At 41.7% G+C, this 19,444-nt stretch overlaps 2 protein-coding genes across 2 annotated transcripts; both read left to right on the top strand.

Annotated features, from left to right (window-relative positions):
* Nucleotides 1–3,438: 3,438 nt before the first annotated feature.
* On the top strand, nt 3,439–14,805 carry col8a1a (collagen, type VIII, alpha 1a). Its single transcript, XM_085765514.1, has 3 exons — nt 3,439–3,573; nt 12,125–12,428; nt 12,700–14,805. The coding sequence occupies exons 2-3, from the start codon at nt 12,134–12,136 to the stop codon at nt 14,634–14,636; spliced, it is 2,232 nt and encodes a 743-aa protein (XP_085621640.1). The 5' UTR covers nt 3,439–3,573; nt 12,125–12,133; the 3' UTR covers nt 14,637–14,805.
* A 2,007-nt stretch (nt 14,806–16,812) lies between these two features.
* On the top strand, nt 16,813–18,640 carry jagn1a (jagunal homolog 1a). The gene is made up of 3 exons (XM_085764706.1): nt 16,813–16,914; nt 17,683–17,783; nt 17,885–18,640. The coding sequence occupies exons 2-3, from the start codon at nt 17,695–17,697 to the stop codon at nt 18,345–18,347; spliced, it is 552 nt and encodes a 183-aa protein (XP_085620832.1). The 5' UTR covers nt 16,813–16,914; nt 17,683–17,694; the 3' UTR covers nt 18,348–18,640.
* Nucleotides 18,641–19,444: the final 804 nt, after the last annotated feature.

The raw sequence follows: 19,444 nt of genomic DNA, 5'->3' as shown, positions 1-19,444 counted from the left end.
CCCACTCAGGGACCCCTGGGGGTCCCCGGACCCCACTTTGAGAACCACTGTTCCCGTTTTCTTGTCTGTAACAACATCTATTGCACGTCTGTCCGTCCTGGGTGAGGGATCCCTCCTCTGTTGCTCACCCTGAGGTTTCTCCGATTTTTCCCTGTTAAAAGGGTTTCCATGGAGTTTTTCCTCAGTCGATGTGAGGGTCTAAGGACAGAGGATGTTGTTACGATGCCATGTAAAGCCCTTTGAGACAAACTGTTTGTAAAAACGGGCTATACAAATAAAATTGCCTTGCCTTGCCTTGCCACTGCACTAAATGATTTGAGGCCAGATTTTGGGTCCAGTTTGTGCTGTGTCATTGTGATTGACTTACTGCTTCCAATCAAGTCAGAGCCATCCCCACATATCTCTAATTAAAAGATTGCACATCAGGACAACGTTGTTGATCGTCCTCCATGTTTGTTTTTCTTGTGACTGACTAATCACCACTGTATGTGTTTGGGGTAATAGTGCATGTTACAATGTTAAAAATCAGTTTACACTGTCCTTATGTCTGAGGCCTCCCAGGTTTTTAAAATCGTCTATGTGTATCCCACCGAATGAGAGCAATGAGACTGAACAGAAACAGTGAAGTTATGGTAAGTAACCAAAACATATCTTAAAGATGCTAACAAATATCAGAGTGGAAGGGAAGCATTATTTGTAGGCACTATAGGTAAGTCCTCACACAGAAACTGAATGCTCAGATGAGTTGAGTGAAAGAGGGTTTTACACTTACAGGTTTGAGAAAACAGCACTGAAGCCATGCTCAGGGCCTATTTTCACATGCTGCAGCGTACAGTACAACAGGTGCCGGCCGGATGGTGAGAGGCGGTTGTGAGGCCCATTGAGGCTTCATTAATGGAACAGGAAGAGATTTGAAGCACAAGGGCAAACACACACAACTCATTACCCCCCTGCTATCGTGTACCTTTCACACCGCAGCTCAAAGTGTGTGCCTGTGCCTGCATGTGTGTGTGTGTGAGGTGTATTTACTGCATTTATATGAGTTTTGTGTTTGAGTGGGCGGGTGGGGAACAATTATAAGCTATGCTCTTGGAGTATTTGGACCTTTAACTTGTGGGTTAAACACCGTATCATTGAAACTGACATTAGGACGATCATCTCATTAATGAAGGATGATTCATGCGAGCATTTCCACAGAGATATAAGACAATATGCTCTGTGTTAGAGACTTGGCATAGTAGTAAAATGTTTGATGCTGCTGAGGAGACCGTCATTGAGACTGACAGTCCTCAGCTACCATATGACGCCAGAGACTGGTGAGCTGACTAAGCTGACACTTGGCTGTTGGAGATACAGCAGGACATCCACCCTTTTACGCCACTGTGTCACTTCGAAGCAGCATGCATCAACTATCCCTCACACACACACACACACACACATATTAAGCCACCTCCAACCAGCAGGACCCTCATCCAGACAAGGACACACTGCAGGTCTCTGTTCTGTATCAAAAAAATCACAAGAGCATAGAGTGCAGTGATTTACGCAAAGGAAATAAAAGAGAAGACACACAGGTACGGCTCTGTTCACGCTCTGTATAGTTAGGTGGTTGGGACACGTCAGAGTTACGAAGCTGTTGTACACAGGTGTCAAAACTGCCCTGGAAAGTGTCTGTCGTCACAGACCAACAAAGAACCTCTGAGAGAAAGATTATTTTTACTCTGTGGCTGTGACTGAATGCTCCGTCTAAGTGCTCATCACGCAGCTTTTCACCACGTTTTAACGCTGACTAAAACTTTCACCCTGCTGCTACAGTATGATAGGTGTGGAAGCAGGGATGTTATTTCTCCTTCTGCTTTTAGACACATGCATATGTTGGATTTACACTGGTGACATGTGATTGGGGAAAAAAAAACATGGTGAAACTTTTTGTACGTTTACGTTACTTAAGAAAAAGAAATACATTATTAATTGATTCACTTGATATTGCAGAGGTATCAGAATTGTAATTGTTATAATAGGCTACTTCATAGTCTAGTGTCAAAATTAAATTGGCCATAGAAATGATAAGTTGTCCCTTCAGAAATTATCGATGTATAAATTTGTTGTAAGTACATATTGGTGGTTAGATATGTCTACCTGCAGAAAAGGATAATATTTCCACAGTTTATTGCCTATTTTAAAGCTTAATCATTGTGCAAACCATTATATTTCACTTCTGTCTCCTACATTAAATACTAATGCACTATGGGACTACAGCAATGCAGAAGTATAATACAATGTGATGGATTAAAAGTGAAAATTAGAAAAAGAAATACAACTAACAAGTTTCCATTAAGTGTAACTTAAAGCAGATATCAGTGGAATGTTTTTGTTAATATAAGTCCTAAATAGTCCTATTTTCCGTCAGCAATCACTTACATGAAGTATTTCAGCCTAAACACGAGTCTCTCCGTCACTCTGCTCTGCTGTAACCCGAGGAGAAAATTTTCCTTGTGGGATACAAGTGTTATCCAATGAGGGGAGAGAACGGCATGAAGGGCTGTGTGTGCAGCCAAGGGATGCGCGTGAATGTGGTGACGTAGCACGAGGACCAATTGATGCCTGACAAGGGCGGGGGCTGCTAACTCATGGTGCGTTCAAGGAAACTCGTACTTTGTGTTTTTCCTTCCTGTGAAGTCATACCAGTTCGATCTGGTACGAGTTCACGGGTCGGAAGTTACGAGTGGCCGTTATAGGGAACTTTCACAGACAACAGGACGGTAAAAACACGAGCTACGGGTTACCTGGAACGCTACCAAGTCGTAGTTGTGACTTGAAGCTGTAACTTACGGTTTCAAAAGCCTGCCTTGAACACAGCATTAGCCGAAACGGCCGTGCCGCTGTTATCTGCTTTAATAAATACATTGAGTTACATCTCTCCCCTGACTACCTACTCATAAAGTGCTATAAATGTCTTTTATACGCAATTGTTGCAACTGTCACATGTAGTAAATACAGTCCCTGTGAATGCTTAATTATGATCTTGAGTGTGTGCGCTTGCATCCTTGGCTGTTTTACAGCTTTTTTCCCCCAGGTATGTGCCAGGACAGGTGATGTTGAACAACCAGCTCCTGTATGTCTGGGCTCAAACACAACATTAATGATTTATTCAGCTTTTCTTTTTTTTTATTGCATACAGTGGCCAGTAGATCACAACATTAATGAGGAAAACATTCCTGTTTATCATTGTCATCCACTGTGGCCGCTCAGCAGCGGGATGTGAGCATGTTTTGCCATAATAAATTATAGCATAACATTTTGGGAGGTTATATTTATTCTCACTCAGGTCCCCATCCCTCCATCCCACACTTCCCTCCCTCTCTCTCTAACTCTCTCTCCCTCTCTCTGTCTCTCTCTCCCACCCACCGTAGTGGCTCCACCTTCCAGCAGATATAAGCTGTGTCCACAAGGTGTGCGTCCGTTATGAGCACATATCCCAGGGTCCCCTCTGTGTGGTTGTCTGTCTGCCTGCTATTCTGTCTGTTAGTCCGACTGCAGTGATTATTTCCCCATAAACGGCGACTCACAAAGGTAAGCACTGCCCTGTTCTCACTAAACCTCTAATAACAATTCATTTGTGACTGATTCAATTAGTTTCTTATACTAAACTTTGGCACAATAGTTGTTTTATTGCTTTTTACAAATTGCTTGTGCTCTCTGTGACTTCAGTTTATAATGTTGTTCTATTTCATACTAACCGTCCAATAGATCCTCTAATGAGTAAACTTAGTTTGCTTTGATTGTATTTGTAATTGAATCGTAAGAGTTGCTAATTTATCGCAGCATTTAAAATAGCCACTCTTTTAACACAACTTTAGTTTTGTAAACTTTTAAACAGAAGATCGAGATGAATATTAAATATCGCACAAGAGATGATGACTGTTCATTAATGTATTATTATTTCTATTCCAAAATCTTATGTGGGTGAGTTTGTTCTTTGTAATATGAATGAATGGGAGTGCCAGTGATGGCTGTTTTGGGCTGCTGCAGGGTTTGGCTTCACAAATCTGGCCTTCAGCTTTGGCGTTAGCATTGTTTCTGCACATCATCATCCATAACAGCAGTGGGCTTTTATCAGGCAGCTGCATACAGCATCCCTGTAGTTAGGCTGATTTCTCTGGGGCTTTCAGACACCTGAATAGAGTGCTGGGAGAGGGAGAGTTTCTCCTGAAGGCAAATATATGGTAGATTTAAATATCTTGTGTCCATGTGTGTGTGTGTGTATGAGCGTGTGAATGCAGAAAGCTGAAGCCAAACTGTCAGATGTATGTGACGGGCGCAAGAGCAGCAGTTTGGTGAGAAGAGACTGCAGAGCAAACGCCGTCTTTGGCTCTGAGCAGCTCTGTCTCTCTGGCCCGGGATGCTCTTTCACTGACAGACAGTTTGAGGCCTCGTCAGGCCCAATAAATGTCACTTGCTGCTAAATAAAATAGTCATGATTTGATTATATTCAGTATCAATCCTCCTCACCATGCTCAACATACAAACTAAGGAATAAATCTGAAGGCTCAGAAGTTTGTTTTCAGACCTGTTGCTATGAGGCTACAGCTGAGATGTGATCAGTTTATGAACCCATACTGTAAGTGTTTTACAGTTAAATATCCATACAATCAAATCCTTTTACAGAGACCATAGTTCTTAAGTCACAAGTCTATGAATGAAAAAATGAGTGATGAATGAATGAATTGATTGATTTTGCTCGCAGGGATTGACTGTCAGCATGAGGGACCAATCACATGTGTTGTCTGCAAGTTTCCACAGAAAAATAATAATATCTAAATTAAGTTATTAGTGCCTTTTTCTCCACCTTAATTATTAAGTTTAGTCTTTGCTCTGCTCTGCTCTGATGTGTGTGATGTTCAGGGACCTACAGTAAAATGCACATTATACAACATGCAAATAAAACCTGATAACAGACCTTATTTTCTATTACACCCGCCCCCACCAACCCCCCACCCCACCCCACCCATTTCTATGCAAACTGTTTTTGTTTCTCTGTTCATACGATAAATTTCATGTAAGTGACCTGCGTTAACCTTAGATTGTGACAGTTAGGGTTGAGTTCAATCCTTAAATGAGGATGATCCCGTGCATAAGAGGAGTGTGTGCTTTCATTTGTGTGCATGTGTGTGCATACAACATTGTACCCCCCTACATACATTATTCAACAAACTTTAGGAATGCGCTGGACAAAAGGGACAAAAAGGCCCAATGAAAGCCAAGAATGATGGCAGGGCAAAGGAGAGGGAAAGAAGTAAACACTTTGGTCATTTAGCTGCACAGCTGTGTATGTGTGTGCACGAGGTTTGTTTGAACGGGGGACGTTTGTAGCGTGACTTGAAGAGGTGTTAATTTTACGAGGTGTGCTTTGTGATAAAAGCTGCGTTTAGGGAGCCGAGGAGCTGCAAATGTCTTTCCCTTTCACTGAGAAACCACAACGCCAGGGCACTTACCAAGATTGAGTGCACGGGCACCGCTGGCTTAAGTATAAATTTGTAAATGGTTTGCAGCGCAGGGAGGAAGGCAGAGTGGTTTGCCAAACGTGTTCTGTGGGATTTAAACACCAGTTTGTGGTCAGGCTTCTTGTTTCATAGATGCAGTAGGAGAGACTTGAAGTTGGACCTAATTTGGCTGAATAAATGACTGTTTCTGCTTTTGCAATGCCGTCTCTCTACGCACGCACATACAGCACAGGCAAAAATACTCACGTAAGAACGCTTAAGCAGATCCAGTCTCAAACCTTTTGCCCAAAAATGTAATCAATATCTCACTCATCTCATCACCACTAGACTCCTCTGTAGTTCCTTTTCCTACTCTGTTAGCAAGGTGGTTTAAAGAGACACGCTGTCTCGCCCTCTGACCTCCGCTGCGGTCTGCAAGGTCACCGAGTGGCTCCAGGTCACTGAACCGGGAGGTTTCCAAAGGAAGAAAAAAGGGCCAGCGAGGGCAAACAGACAGATGGAGACAGTGAGGAGAGAAATGAGGCAGAGGGTGAAGATGGCGAAGAACAGACATGGCTCTGTTCATGCAGAGGCATCGGAAGAAAGGGAGACTGTGAGAAGAGAGAGAGCCGTCTGTATCTGACAGAGGAGAGAGAATAGACAGATGTGTCTGGAGATGTGAGGACAGTAGACATCCCTAACATTTCCACCGTGGGAGGAGAGCTTCAAAAGTGCTTTTTAGGTGCTTTTAGGTGCTTAAGCTGCGTATGTTTAGCCGTCTTGATCCCTCAGCTGAGCCCTGTCGTGTATGTGCATCAGTTCATGTAAGCTTGGCTGCATGTGTGTGTGTGTGTGTGTGTGTGTGTGTGTGTGTGAGGGAATGAGCAGCATAAAACCAAGGCACCACCAGATACAGGTGTGTTTCCTGAGTTAAGCAGCACTCGCCAGAAATCTGTCAAATGATTTTCTGTACCTCTTCATGACCTACAGTAGATTGTTGAGAGTTGGCATGTGTGTAGTAGTATTAAAGTAGCACCACCTTAAAATCATCAATAACATGATCTTGTTTACATTGTGTATGAAATTATTCAGGTGACACTGCACTCCAGAGCTCTCTATTTAACAACATAAACCATATATTCAGTGGCAGCCTCGACACTACAGGCATTGAAAGGTACAGTAATTCCAAAGTAAATAAACTCAGTAGCTTTCGTGAATACCAATGCAGTTGTTTTTTTTTCTTCCTTTTTTTTTTTTTACATAATGAGCTAAATCTAAAAAACATTCTTCCATAATGTTTGAGGCTGCCTGGTGGAAAATGTCTCTTTTCAGCAGTCCCTCCTGTGGTAAATCACAAGACCTAAGGAAGTTGGGGTTCATTTCAACATACTGTAGTTTTCGATAGCCTAATTCCTTCTTCACACATTTGTTCATGGGGTGGCACAGCTGGCGCAGTTTTAATGACAGTATGGAGATTGCAGCTTGTATAAACCGCAGTAACACCTCAGCTTCCGCCGGCCGAAAGTTGACTCAGCGAAAGAAAAAAAACAAAAAAAACAATACAGCTTTGCAGACATATGACGCCCATGAGTCCTCTCAATTCGCACACCTGATGGACAGTTTGCTGTGTTTCGTTTATGCAAAGTGTCAAAAAGATGGACATCTGGAAGTAGTCGAGGAAACAGAGGCGCACACATACACGTTCATACACACATGACACATAGACATACGCCGTAGACTGCTTTCAGGTTTGCTTATTTTTGAGGCTGTCTGGTTCAGGCAGGACATGCTGAGAGCCCAGTGGTGTATGACCTGCCACACAGGATTCTGGCAGCAGATGTTGAAAAATTAGGGTCCAAACCGCAGATATTTGTACCGTTTTTGTCCCCCCCTGGGTTGTTGTCTCGTTGTGGTAAATGTGTCAGGTCAAATTTGAATGACGGGATGGGATGTAATATGTCTGAATTGTCTGCACATTTCAGAGAATTCAAAGCCCTCAAGAGCAAATGTGATAAAGGTGTCCTACATGGGCTTGATGATTTTCATTCATCATATTTCATTCTACCATATTTCACCAGCTACTACCAACAGACATTCATGTTCACCACATGAACTGTAATGACTTTTCTTTTCTTTCTGTCTTTATTATGATCCCCTGAATTTTCCCCTGGGCCATAATCAGGCCAGAAGTTCAATTTGACATAATACTTTCATTTATGACTAAACAATCTGTTGTACTCTGTGTTTTGCATCAATGAACAACAGTTTACATTACAACACAGGACTGCGTGATATTCAGAAAACATTAGCTATATTACATTAAATGGGCAGGACATGTCAATTTATGTCTTGAAATAATGATTTGTTGACCTGTAGCTCTCTGTAGCAACACAACATAAGGGTGCCAACAATGCACAACAACACTGTGAAACATTTTACTTTCATCAAAAGAAAATCGCAGACCCTGAGATTTTGATATTGCACTTGGTTCTATTGCTATTTTGATTATAGCCATAGAAGTACTGCTTCATCAATCTGAAGGCACTGCTGCAGACCTTTATTCCTATATAGTGTACTGAAATATAATATACAACTATACAAAACACATGACCAATGTGGCATTGATTGAGGGGAAAGCCACTTTATTAGACATCAATTCATCACTCTCCAGCTTCCCTTAAAATGATCCATTGCACGGATGTTGGATGTAGATGTTGTCTGCGTTTGTGTATCTGTCTACAATTTTCTCAGTGTGTGTGTAGCTATATCTTTTCCTGTCTTGTAAACAAGCCAGTTTGTGAATGGGTGTGATTGGCACACTAGTGAAATCTGCCCAGTATCAAAATGTCGAACATGGTTGCGGTTCGTGTTTAGTCGTTGTTACGAATGACTGCTTGTCAGAGAGTCCTCATTGAGTGAGACAAACTGTTTTACGTCCATGTGTGAAAAATTAAACTGTAAATCTTACCAATGTGAGAAACCGCTCACAACACGTTGCTCATGCCATCACCACTTTTTTTTTTTTTTTACAGCTGTCACATATTTATATATTCCTGCCTAGGGCACGTCTGCCATGGGCATGAATAAAAATGGAGGGATGACACCTGCACTTTAAAATACATGGAATGGGTATAACAGGTTTCTTTATAGCCACTTTGTTGTAACTGCACCCCTCTCTGTCTGTTTTCTGTAATAACAAGTTAAAACGTGGAAATTGCTGGTCAATGTTTATGTCAGAGTCTGAAAGCGGCTCTACTGTATGAACAAGTCACTTGGGAGGCAACACTTATGTAGAATAATGTGTTGGAGAAAAGCACACCAGGTAAAGACACAAGGTGTTTCCATCACTCTGCGGTCGCCATGACAATGTTATGGCGTTGCTATGTGACACTGAACAGACCCTCGTTGTGCGGGTCCCTCTGATCTGTAGTTGCAAGTTTTGTTAGAAAATTTCCACCCCTTTAAAAACACGTACACACACACAAACACACACACATACCAACACTGAGCTGGGACGTTCCTGAAGTGTAGTAAAACAGTCACGTTTTTTTTTTTAAACTGCTTTATGTGTTTACTCACTCCTCTTTGGACAACTATTATGCTATGTATTTGAGCTATCATATCACCAAGCCACCTGCCATCTCTCCAATTTATTAAAAACAAAATATAACCATATTTATAAAAAGCCACTACATTTCTATACCATTGCAGTTCAAACACACTTTTTGCATGTCATACTTAGGTGGTATCGTTATGAAGATGTGTAAGAAAGTGGTGCAATATGAATTTTGGTGAAATCTTCCCACATTTTCACAAACTTCTCAAAGACTTGCTGAGTCTTGAACTGGCGGATGTCTTGCTCCTTGTATTTGTTGGCAAAAGTGATTTGTTTTATCCTGATTTGGATCAATACACTTCTTTCTCATTATCTCAGCACCCAGCCTCCACCTCCCACCTCTCTTTACTGTACCCTACAGGATGGAGGAAGTGCATATAAATACATAGTGCCCCCTTTTGTAAGGAACTATCAACACTCTTTACAAAGAAAGCACTTATAAAAGATTACAGTACTAATTAGACATGTTTATAATGCTCTTAAACCCCCCGCCCCATATATTTCCATTAACTCTCTATCTTTATTAGCCATTGTTGTCTTGTATAACGTCCGTTATAGCAGCCTGGGAACCTTAATTCAGTCTCACATACTTAATGCGAGGGTTGACCTGTGTCACACTCAGATTAATTTTACAGGCCATTTCTCCACTTCTGTGTATTGTCTGCAGATCTCTCTGATTCACAGAGCTAATGAGGGCATTGGGAACAGACCACAGCTTCCGCTCAGTGGTCAAAAATAGGTTCTAGTTCCTATTGGGAAAAATCAGCGGCATTTCTCTGGACTCTTTGGCATGTCTGGCCTCTGTCTTCGTGGAAACTAGGTGGGTTTCCTTCAAAGGCCAGCTCTCATTGGGGGAGACAGTGGCACAGCCATGTCAAAATCAGCAGTCGGCTGAGAAAAGGTGAAAGGGCGGAAAAGATCCAAGGAGCCAGTGATGGAGTGGACAGTAGGGATGTGGTTTAGGATGTGAATTAGAAAAGCTACAGATGAACTGGCTGTAATAAAACTGGGAGTAGGATCGCAGATGGAGCATGGCAGAAGATGAGTCGATTACGGCAGAGATGGTAGTTGTCAGAAATGACTGAATACAACAAGCAGACACTCTGAGGAGCAGCTGAGAGTCTTATTCATGGGGTGTGAAACCAAGGAAACCCCTTGCTTCGCTCTGTTACTGACCATTTAAAGTAGAAAGCTCACAGTGGAAGTAAGAAATAAATGGTTCATATAGTAAACTCCTCAGCACAAAGACAACTAACTTTTCTCAGAAACGTACTTGTTGGACCAGACATCTGAATGTTAGCCAAAAAGAGAGGCAAGCCATCAGTTGGGCATTGTCACATGAATGGGCTTTTCTTCACTAGTTTTGAACCACGATTCTTGTTTTGAAGTTTGTGGTTGGATGTGTATTTCTTTTTTCACAGAAAGCACTAGCTACCACTGTGCGCTCTCCTGTCATCTTCTAACGTTCCTTTTATGTGGTTGAAGGGGATTTTGAGTTTATTTGATGGCTCGATGTCTTTACTAAATCTAATGTCCTAACTGTCCTTTTTTTTTTACAAATATTTCCCTATACAGTACTTTGTAATTATGTGCACTTATGTTACAAACACAGAACTGCACACCTTGCCTATGTAAAGGTAAAATGCATTATGGGAAACTCCCATTATGGGAGACATCAGAACTGATTAATCCTGGCACCACTGACATTTCAGCCAAAGAATTGAGCATCAATGGGAAAATGAGAAGAACTTTTTTTTCCCACATTTAGTATGGCTCCATCTTGTGGACAACTGTAGAAAATGCAGTCTAACTAAATTGAGTCTGGATTTTCCTGTTATTTGTGTTGTGTACTGTGTATGTACTGTATAGTGACAGGCTTACCACTGCTTCAATTAGATCAAAGTACAGAGCCAGTGTAAATACAAAATACAGGTCCAATCAATGAGCAAAAGAACATGTTTGTTATGCAACAATTGTGCACTGGAAGATTTGGCAGAAACACACAAGTGAAATCCTACACATGACACAGTCATTTTACTTCTTTTGTTAGGACTTTAGGGGTGTCATGTGTGGGACCCATAAGTACAGTTGTTTATGAAACATGGGCACCCCCCATCTGCATTTATTATTTATTTTAATTATTATATTCACCATTATTGTATTTCATATTTCACTATTATTTTATTCACAGTAGTTGGTCTGAATGTTGATAAATGTAACTGTAAGAGTGTGTGTGTTAATGTGAGGCAGAGAATAGAGATTAGTGCAGGCACTGTGGGCAGCCAGGGGTCCAGGTAGGGGTCCTCTGGACCAGGAAGGCGCGTACGTGCTATAGCAAACAGAGTGCCACAGAGAGCGACCACGTAACTTACCGTGTCTGTATTCCTGTGTTATCAGATATTAAAGAAAGACACAAACTTCATGCATGCCTGGAGTGTACTTTGTCCAAGTGTGCAACACATGTTTCTTTCCAAACTTTTCAAATCTTATTCTAAATGCAGTTTAACATCAGTCTCAAGAATATACAAACTGGAACAATTTGAGCCTTGCCAATTGTGGTATTGAAAATTTAGCAGATTTAGTTTTCTAGTTGAAGGAACCAGCAATGAAGTCAAGTGATCTCATCAATACATGTCATCAAGGCATTAAAACTGCTGTTTCGTTCAATGCAAATTGTTCATGATTTACAGTAAGTTATGCTGTGGGTGGTGATTTTGGAGAATAATATTAAAGTCTTATTAAAGTTCATTGTGCTTTTTTGGGGGGCTGCCTATGACAATATTGCACAACACACACACCATTTATGCACATTCAAGTGCAGTATGTAATTCCAGTGTATAGCCACCAGAAGGAGACAGAGTGAGGCCTGCAACTACCTGCACCATGTAAATAAGGTTGTTGAAGGCATTCATGAAAGAAGTATTAAACTGTTACCACAGTAATGTTTGATGTTTTTCCTAATGTGCATGATCTAAAAAGAGGTACAACCTTGTCTCATATCTTGACTCCTTTACTTTTCATTCAGGCCTTGGCCATGCCTCCCCTCCCTGTCCCCCTCCTCCTGGTGCTGCTACAGCTTGTAGTGCTTACTTCTGTGAGTGGTGGAGCATACTACCAACACAAGCAACACCCCCAGCAATACCAGCCAGTTCAGCAATTCCAACACATGGGGATGGGCAAAGATGGCTTTCCTCAGCAACAGTACCTTGGCAAAGAGGTACCATACATGCAGTATCCTCATTATAGGAAGGAGCTACCCCAGATGCCTGTGCTCAAGGGCAAAGAAAATGCTCGTAAAGGAGGTGGATATAAGGGTGGTCAAGACAAAGGTGAGAAATTTCACTAACCAAGAATCTTTCAAGCACATTTATGTTCAGACTATTACCAAATGTGACAAAACGTATTAAAACATGTGAAGGCCACAACCATTCCTTTAGTTTCAATAGCATATTGTATATAATTTGTTTTGTATTGGTTGTTTCCTCGAGTGCCAGGAAGGGATGATTTGTAGAAAGTATCTTCTAAAACCAACTGGCAACTTTGTCCATACTGTACTGTCAATTTCATGACTTCTACTTGAATGTTTTTCCTTCTTCACAGGTCAGACAATCCCCAGTGGTGCTGAAGGAATTCCTCAAGGTGAAGCAGGTCCAGCTGGACCACCTGGACCTGCTGGGCCTCCAGGACCTCCTGGACCTCCAGGAAATGGACAGCCAGGACCTATTGGACGACCTGGTCCTCCTGGTCCACCGGGTGTCCCCGCAGTGGGGAAAGCAGGTATGCCAGGACTCCCCGGCAAGGCAGGAACAAATGGCGAGGCGGGGCCACAAGGAGAAATGGGCCCAAGGGGTGAGGAAGGGCCATCTGGACAGCCAGGACCTCAGGGTCCCCCAGGACCACCTGGGCTACCAGGAATAGGTAAACCTGGTGTCCAGGGATTACCAGGCCAGCCAGGAACAAAAGGAGAGCCAGGTCACAAAGGTCTGCCAGGACTACCAGGATTACCAGGACCCAAAGGAGAGAAAGGGATGGGCCTGCCGGGACAACCTGGTCACAAGGGGCTCCCAGGACCCCCAGGACCAGCTGGCCCAAGAGGACTGCCTGGTTTTGGAAAGCCTGGGTTGAATGGGGCACCAGGCCCACAGGGACCCCCAGGAGAGAAAGGCCATCCTGGAGAGCAAGGAACAGCTGGGCCACCTGGTGAAGGAGGACAGCCTGGCCCACCAGGACTACCTGGTCAAGGAAAGCCAGGTCAAAACGGTCTGCCAGGGCAGCCAGGAACGCCAGGTGCAAAAGGTCATCCAGGACCACCAGGTTTGCCAGGAAAGCCGGGACTACCTGGATTTGGTAAACCAGGACTCCTCGGACCGAAGGGTGATAAAGGTATGAGTGGGCCACCTGGACCTCCAGGACCGAAAGGAGATAAGGGCCACGGAGGACTTCCTGGTATGCTTGGACCTCCTGGGCCAAATGGTCCACCAGGCCCTGCAGGACCTATGGGACCTCCAGGAGGTTTAGGTGCACCTGGTCCCAAAGGTGACTGTGGAGATGGAGGACCTAAAGGGCTTGATGGAGCCCAGGGTGATCCTGGTCCTCCTGGGATACCTGGTAAGGATGGTCTGCCTGGAGAAAGTGGAGAGCCGGGGCCAAGAGGCCCCCCAGGACTAATTGGTGCCAAAGGAGATGGAGGGCATAAAGGCCTTCCTGGTACCCCTGGTCCTCCTGGACTTCAAGGGCCAAAAGGACAAAGTGGATTACCTGGTGACGTGGGACCTCAAGGTCCTAAAGGAATCCCAGGAATGGATGGTGCAGGAGGATCAATTGGGCCTCCAGGTCTTCCTGGACCAAAAGGAGACAGTGGTTCACCTGGTCTACCTGGTATTAAGGGTGATGGAAGTCCAGGTCTTCCTGGTCCTATCGGACCCCCAGGAAAAGAGGGCCCGTCAGGGCCCCCTGGACAGGTAGGTCAGCCTGGCCCCCCTGGACCACCTGGTCCACCTGGAGCAACTGGACTGTCTCCTGATATGGCTGGAGTCCTCTCTGAAATGGGTCCTGGACTAGATGGTGTTAAAGCTGGTAGTTATGGTAAAAAGGGCAAGTATGGAGGCAATGGTGCAGAAGTAATGGGTGCCAATGGGTTGGAAATGCCAGCTTTCACAGCTGTAGCAACAGTTCCCTTTCCACCTGTAGGCACTCCAGTTGTCTTTGACAAGCTGTTGTACAATGGTCGCCAAAACTACAACCCCCAGACAGGAATTTTCACCTGTGACATGCCTGGAATTTATTACTTTGCCTACCACATCCATTGCAAAGGAGCTAATGTTTGGGTAGCTTTAATGAGGAACAATGAGCCGGTGATGTATACATATGATGAATATAAAAAGGGTTTTCTAGACCAAGCATCAGGGAGTGCGGTATTGCCTCTACAACCTGGAGACACTGTGTATATTCAGCTGCCCTCAGATCAGGCCTCAGGACTTTATGCTGGGCAGTATGTGCACTCCTCCTTTTCCGGGTACTTGTTGTATCCGATGTAAAACCACAAACTGCAGGGAGAAAGAGGCCTAATGAAAAAAAATGGGAACATATTTTTGTACAATATGAAATATGACCACAAATTACCTTAGACTGAGCAGCCTGTAAAGTCAACATACTGTTGATCATCAACAGAAATATTTCAAGGAAATTTTTAAGTATAATTGTCTGTATGTACAGCAGCTTTTATACTGTGAACCCTTATCGCTGTTTAATTGAGAGAGCAAAGATTTATTATTTTTCAGCATGGAGAAAAAGGCACTCATAAAACCCCTAAAGCTGGCTCCAGATGTATTTTCATCCACAAGAGAGAAAAGTTGTTATAAGGTACAAAGACATGAGGGGATTGTGTGAACTGTACACAAGAGATGATAAAACATTTCTGGATGCAACACTGTCAGATTCTGTCCCTGTACCTCCTCAACACTGGCAGCTACCCCATGTGTTATGAATGTGAAATACAGTAGAAAACATGGTAGGACATCTCTATTTGCATGCCTTTGTATAAAATATAGTCCTTGTCTCTCAGTTGGAAAGCAAATATGTAAAATTACAAGAAAGATTATGAACAAGTTTACACTGCAGCAGTTTGTGTTTCAGATTTAGACATATTTCTGGCCGCGTGACCTGCAGATAACTGAATTTTGATATAAACTCTAATTCAGATTTCCAAAGGATTAATCTTTCAAGCTCCCCATTGGCTTTCCAAAGAATAATTAAAAAAGTAAAATACAGGTGGGAGCAACCTAAATGGCTTTCACTTCAGGTGCAGAGAGGCATTACATGCAACAGGAAAAACTGTTCCATGTAATGATATGTGCTCACTTGGGAGGGCAAACAAAAAGTAGAAGACCAAGATTGAATAATCACACATGAAATGTTACCTAAACATGTGTGTAGGTAACTGACAATTGCTCCCATGAGTGAGAATCAAAGAGCAAGAATGTAATATGGTATTCATTTTTATGTCTTAATGTTTGCATATAGGTTTATGGGTGTCGTGCTCTAAAGACATTTTTTGTGCTAAAACTAAAAGGTCAAACATTACATCATTTTCAGTGAACTATGAAAACCACTCATTTAAATAAATTAAACTCTACAATGTACAGAAAACACTTTTCAGAACTTCTGTGTCGCTAACTAAGCCGTAGTATTATACAGATGTAGGTAACAGATGTTAAATATGAGAAATCACAGATCTGTGACCATGTATTGTACAGTTCCTGCAATGTCATGTCATGTATAAGGACTCTACATTTGACTGGTTCCATTTCAAAGCAACTCAGAATCATTTTACATATTGTGTAACTAGTTTCAAATTAGAATAACTTAATTTTCTAGTTGCAATGGCAGTATAGTACTGTTAGAGAGTCTCATGTGGAAAACAAATTACAGATTATAGGTTTGAAATGAAACTCCTCTGAAGGTAAAAAATAATAATAAATGAATGGTGTGTGTGATTTAGTATGTATTGCTGCCAAGTTTGTGGAGAATACATGCAGTATACATTTGACATACAATTTATCAATTAAAACAAAGTATTTCATGTTTCAGTTATCCATAATAACTATTGTCAATAATTTATTATTTTATCTGCTGATGGCCTGCTTTAAAATGGACAGCAAGCACACGAAGGTTTCAAGGAAAAGCAATTATTTCTCTCTTTAACCATGGTGCTAATATTTTCAGTGTAACCAATGAAATTATGTCTTAATGTTAATGTTTGTTATTATTGTCTATGTTGTTTTTTCTAAATAAAAATTGTTTAATTAAAACTGTTGATCACTTATTTCTATGCTCACAGCAGGCAACCCCTGTAAGTTCACTGTGGGGGGCCTCATCCATGGCAAAACATTTTTAAAGAAAATTAACTAGAAAAATATATTATTATTATAACCTGTAAAATCCTTTTATGTGATTTTTCTTTCCATTCAATAGTCAGAATATTATTGATGGTATTTGTCTTAAAGATGTCAATTGATTTCTGTTACTGTATAAAACATACAGGAATAAATTACACCGTGAAATTAAAAAACAAAACAATAAATGAGCCGCCCATATAAGCCTGATCCAGCAATACTGAGGAAAAGGATTTGACCCGTGATGAGGATGAGAGGATGAGAGATGCTGATGCTGCGGTGGGTGGGGGGTCGGATTTCCGGTTTGAAGCTTTTGGGACTGTGCGCACGCGCAGAGCTTGTTGCAAACATCCACATCACATCTTTTGTCAGTGCAAAAATCAAACAACCGGTAGGAACAGACGTAAGGAAACACGCTGCGGTAAGATTTATATATGCGTTTTCACAGCTTCATGTTTAGTGTCGTACTGTGATGCTACTGCTTATGATAAAATGATGTCAAAGCTTTAACGAACAGACGCTTTTTCTGTTTAAAGGTAAATACTGAATTAGGTTAGTTAGCAATAGCAGCTAATGTACCAACCTGCTTCAAACAGCTCTGACGACGGAAATAATCTTCGTTAGGGTTGGGTTAGGGTTAGTCGCTTTCAATTTATAGAGTAGTAGCTACTGAGAACCATGGTACTAAGATCACACAACAGTCTGACTTATGATGTCATGTTATTATTTAGCTCTAATTTAGTACAGTGTATTTATTGTGTAGCCTACTCATGTTTATGGGTCTGTGATCTTATATTGCGACAAGAGCAGGTTAAAAATGGTCAAATGTGCAAATATCTGACACAATTAGCTGATTACTCAATTACATAATTTACAGAAAAAAATATAGGCCATGGTAACTATTTTGGTAATGGTAAAACATACAAGTAATAATAATAATTTGCTGCCTTTCTGTCTCATTTTATAGCCAAGTAACATCATTTCAGTTTGGACTAGTAACAAAACAAACAGTTTTTAGGACAAAGAAAAAAAAAACTGTGCCAGACATTTTTCCACTACTTTATGATATATTTGCAACCACACAATTAAATAATTAGGACAATTTCTGTAAGTTTTGGCTTTTGCAATAACATTTGTTTTTTGTTTTTTGTTTTTTGTTTTTTGTTTTTTGGGGGGTGTGTGTTTGCAGGTTTCTCTCAACATGACATCACGTGTAGGTCCCCGAGCTGAAGGTGCCAATGGAATAAACTTTAAACACAGAGAAAAGGTGGCCCCACACTACCAAATGAGGCAAGTGAATTTAATCTGTTTCTAATGTTGCTTATTAAACCGCAGCAACATGTACAAGGATTTCCAACACATCCTGATAATCCTGCTTTTATATTTTGCAGTGCCTCTCTGAAGTCAGAGGTGCGGAAGCTCAACGTGGTCCACCTGCTGATCTGGCTGCTGATCGCTGCTCAGGTGACGGTCAGCCACTTAAACCTGGTGTCACATGACACGGTGTCCATGCCGTACCAGTGGGAGTACCCCTACCTGCTCAGCCTCCTCCCTCTGCTCTGCAGCAGTCTGTCACTTCCAAAGAACAATATCAGTTACCTGGTCATATCCATGATCAGCGCGGGGCTGTTCACTGTAGCACCTCTTATTTATGGAGGAATGGAGATGTTTCCTGTAGCGCAGCAGCTCTACCGCCACGGAAAGGCCTACCGCTTCATTTTTGGCTTCTCCGCAGTGACAGTCATGTACCTCATCATGGTGATAGCTGTTCAAGTGCACGCCTGGCAGTTGTATTACATGAAGAAGCTGTTAGACTCATGGTTCAACGCCACAGAGGAGAAGAAGAAAAAATAATGGAGTGAAGAATTAAGCTGCGACTGGACGAAACTGTGTTTTCAATTTCTTATTCATGTCCAAATATTACGAACCAGTTTTCTCACACTGATTGCTAAGATAAAATAGAATATGGTGTACAATTTTAGCTGAAACTTGTCTTATTTATTTATTTATTTATTTAATTAATTGTGTTTTGCCACTGGAATTCAATCACTTTGCACCCTCTCCATCACTGAGTCTGCTACTTTACTCCAGACAGAGAGAAAGATAATTTAGGATCAGAGCATTATCATCATCATCATCCCAATCCAGATATTATCCTGAGATGCAGATTAGAGTGCGGATATGAACTATTCCATCCTGTGCAAAGATTTTAAGCTCTTCACATGTTTACATTTGTAACCATCATGCAAAAATGTCATGCTGATCTCAATGTTAGTTATTCAGTCTGTTGAAAGCGTTCTCACTTTAGTTTTAATACCTAAAACATTTGCACAGCTCTGTTCTGCTGCTTAGAAAATGCTTCTGTGTGAAGGGGCGAGGTTTGCTGCAGGTGTCCTGTTGTTTTGTTGTTTTCTCCTTTATTCAGTCTACCTCCTACAATGTCTTATGTCTTCAGGTATTTTCATTGTTCAACGTTAGAAAGCCAGCTATTCAGCCTGTGCACATGGATTAAAAAAAACAACAAAAATCATACATTGTGAACCAAATGAAAAATAATAAATGATCCTCAGCTGTTAAGTGACTGATGTATGATTTATTACAGTGGCATGCAAAAGTTTTGGCACCCCTGGTCAAAGTTTATGTTAAATGTATACAGTTAAGCAAGTGAAAGATGAAATGATCTTCAAAAGGCATAAAGTTACAGATGACACATTCCCTTTACATTTTAAACAATGTAATGTATGTATTTTATTTTCATCTTTTCATTTTCAAAATGACAGAAAAGGAAAAGGGCCCGCAGCAAAGGTTTGGGCAGGGTGCTGCTTTGTTTCCCCTTTTCACAAAAATATTACACTGACATGTTGCAAAAGAGTGTTTCATGTTTAACTTTATGCCTTTTGGAGATCATTTTTCAATAGTAATAAAAGATGCATTCACTCAGGTGACTGTTT

This window comes from Trachurus japonicus, chromosome 21, assembly GCF_045865225.1.
Source record: "Trachurus japonicus isolate A0001 chromosome 21, Traja_1.0".
In the NCBI taxonomy this organism is placed as follows: Eukaryota; Metazoa; Chordata; class Actinopteri; order Carangiformes; family Carangidae; genus Trachurus; species Trachurus japonicus.
This window is presented reverse-complemented; position numbering and strand designations above follow the sequence as displayed.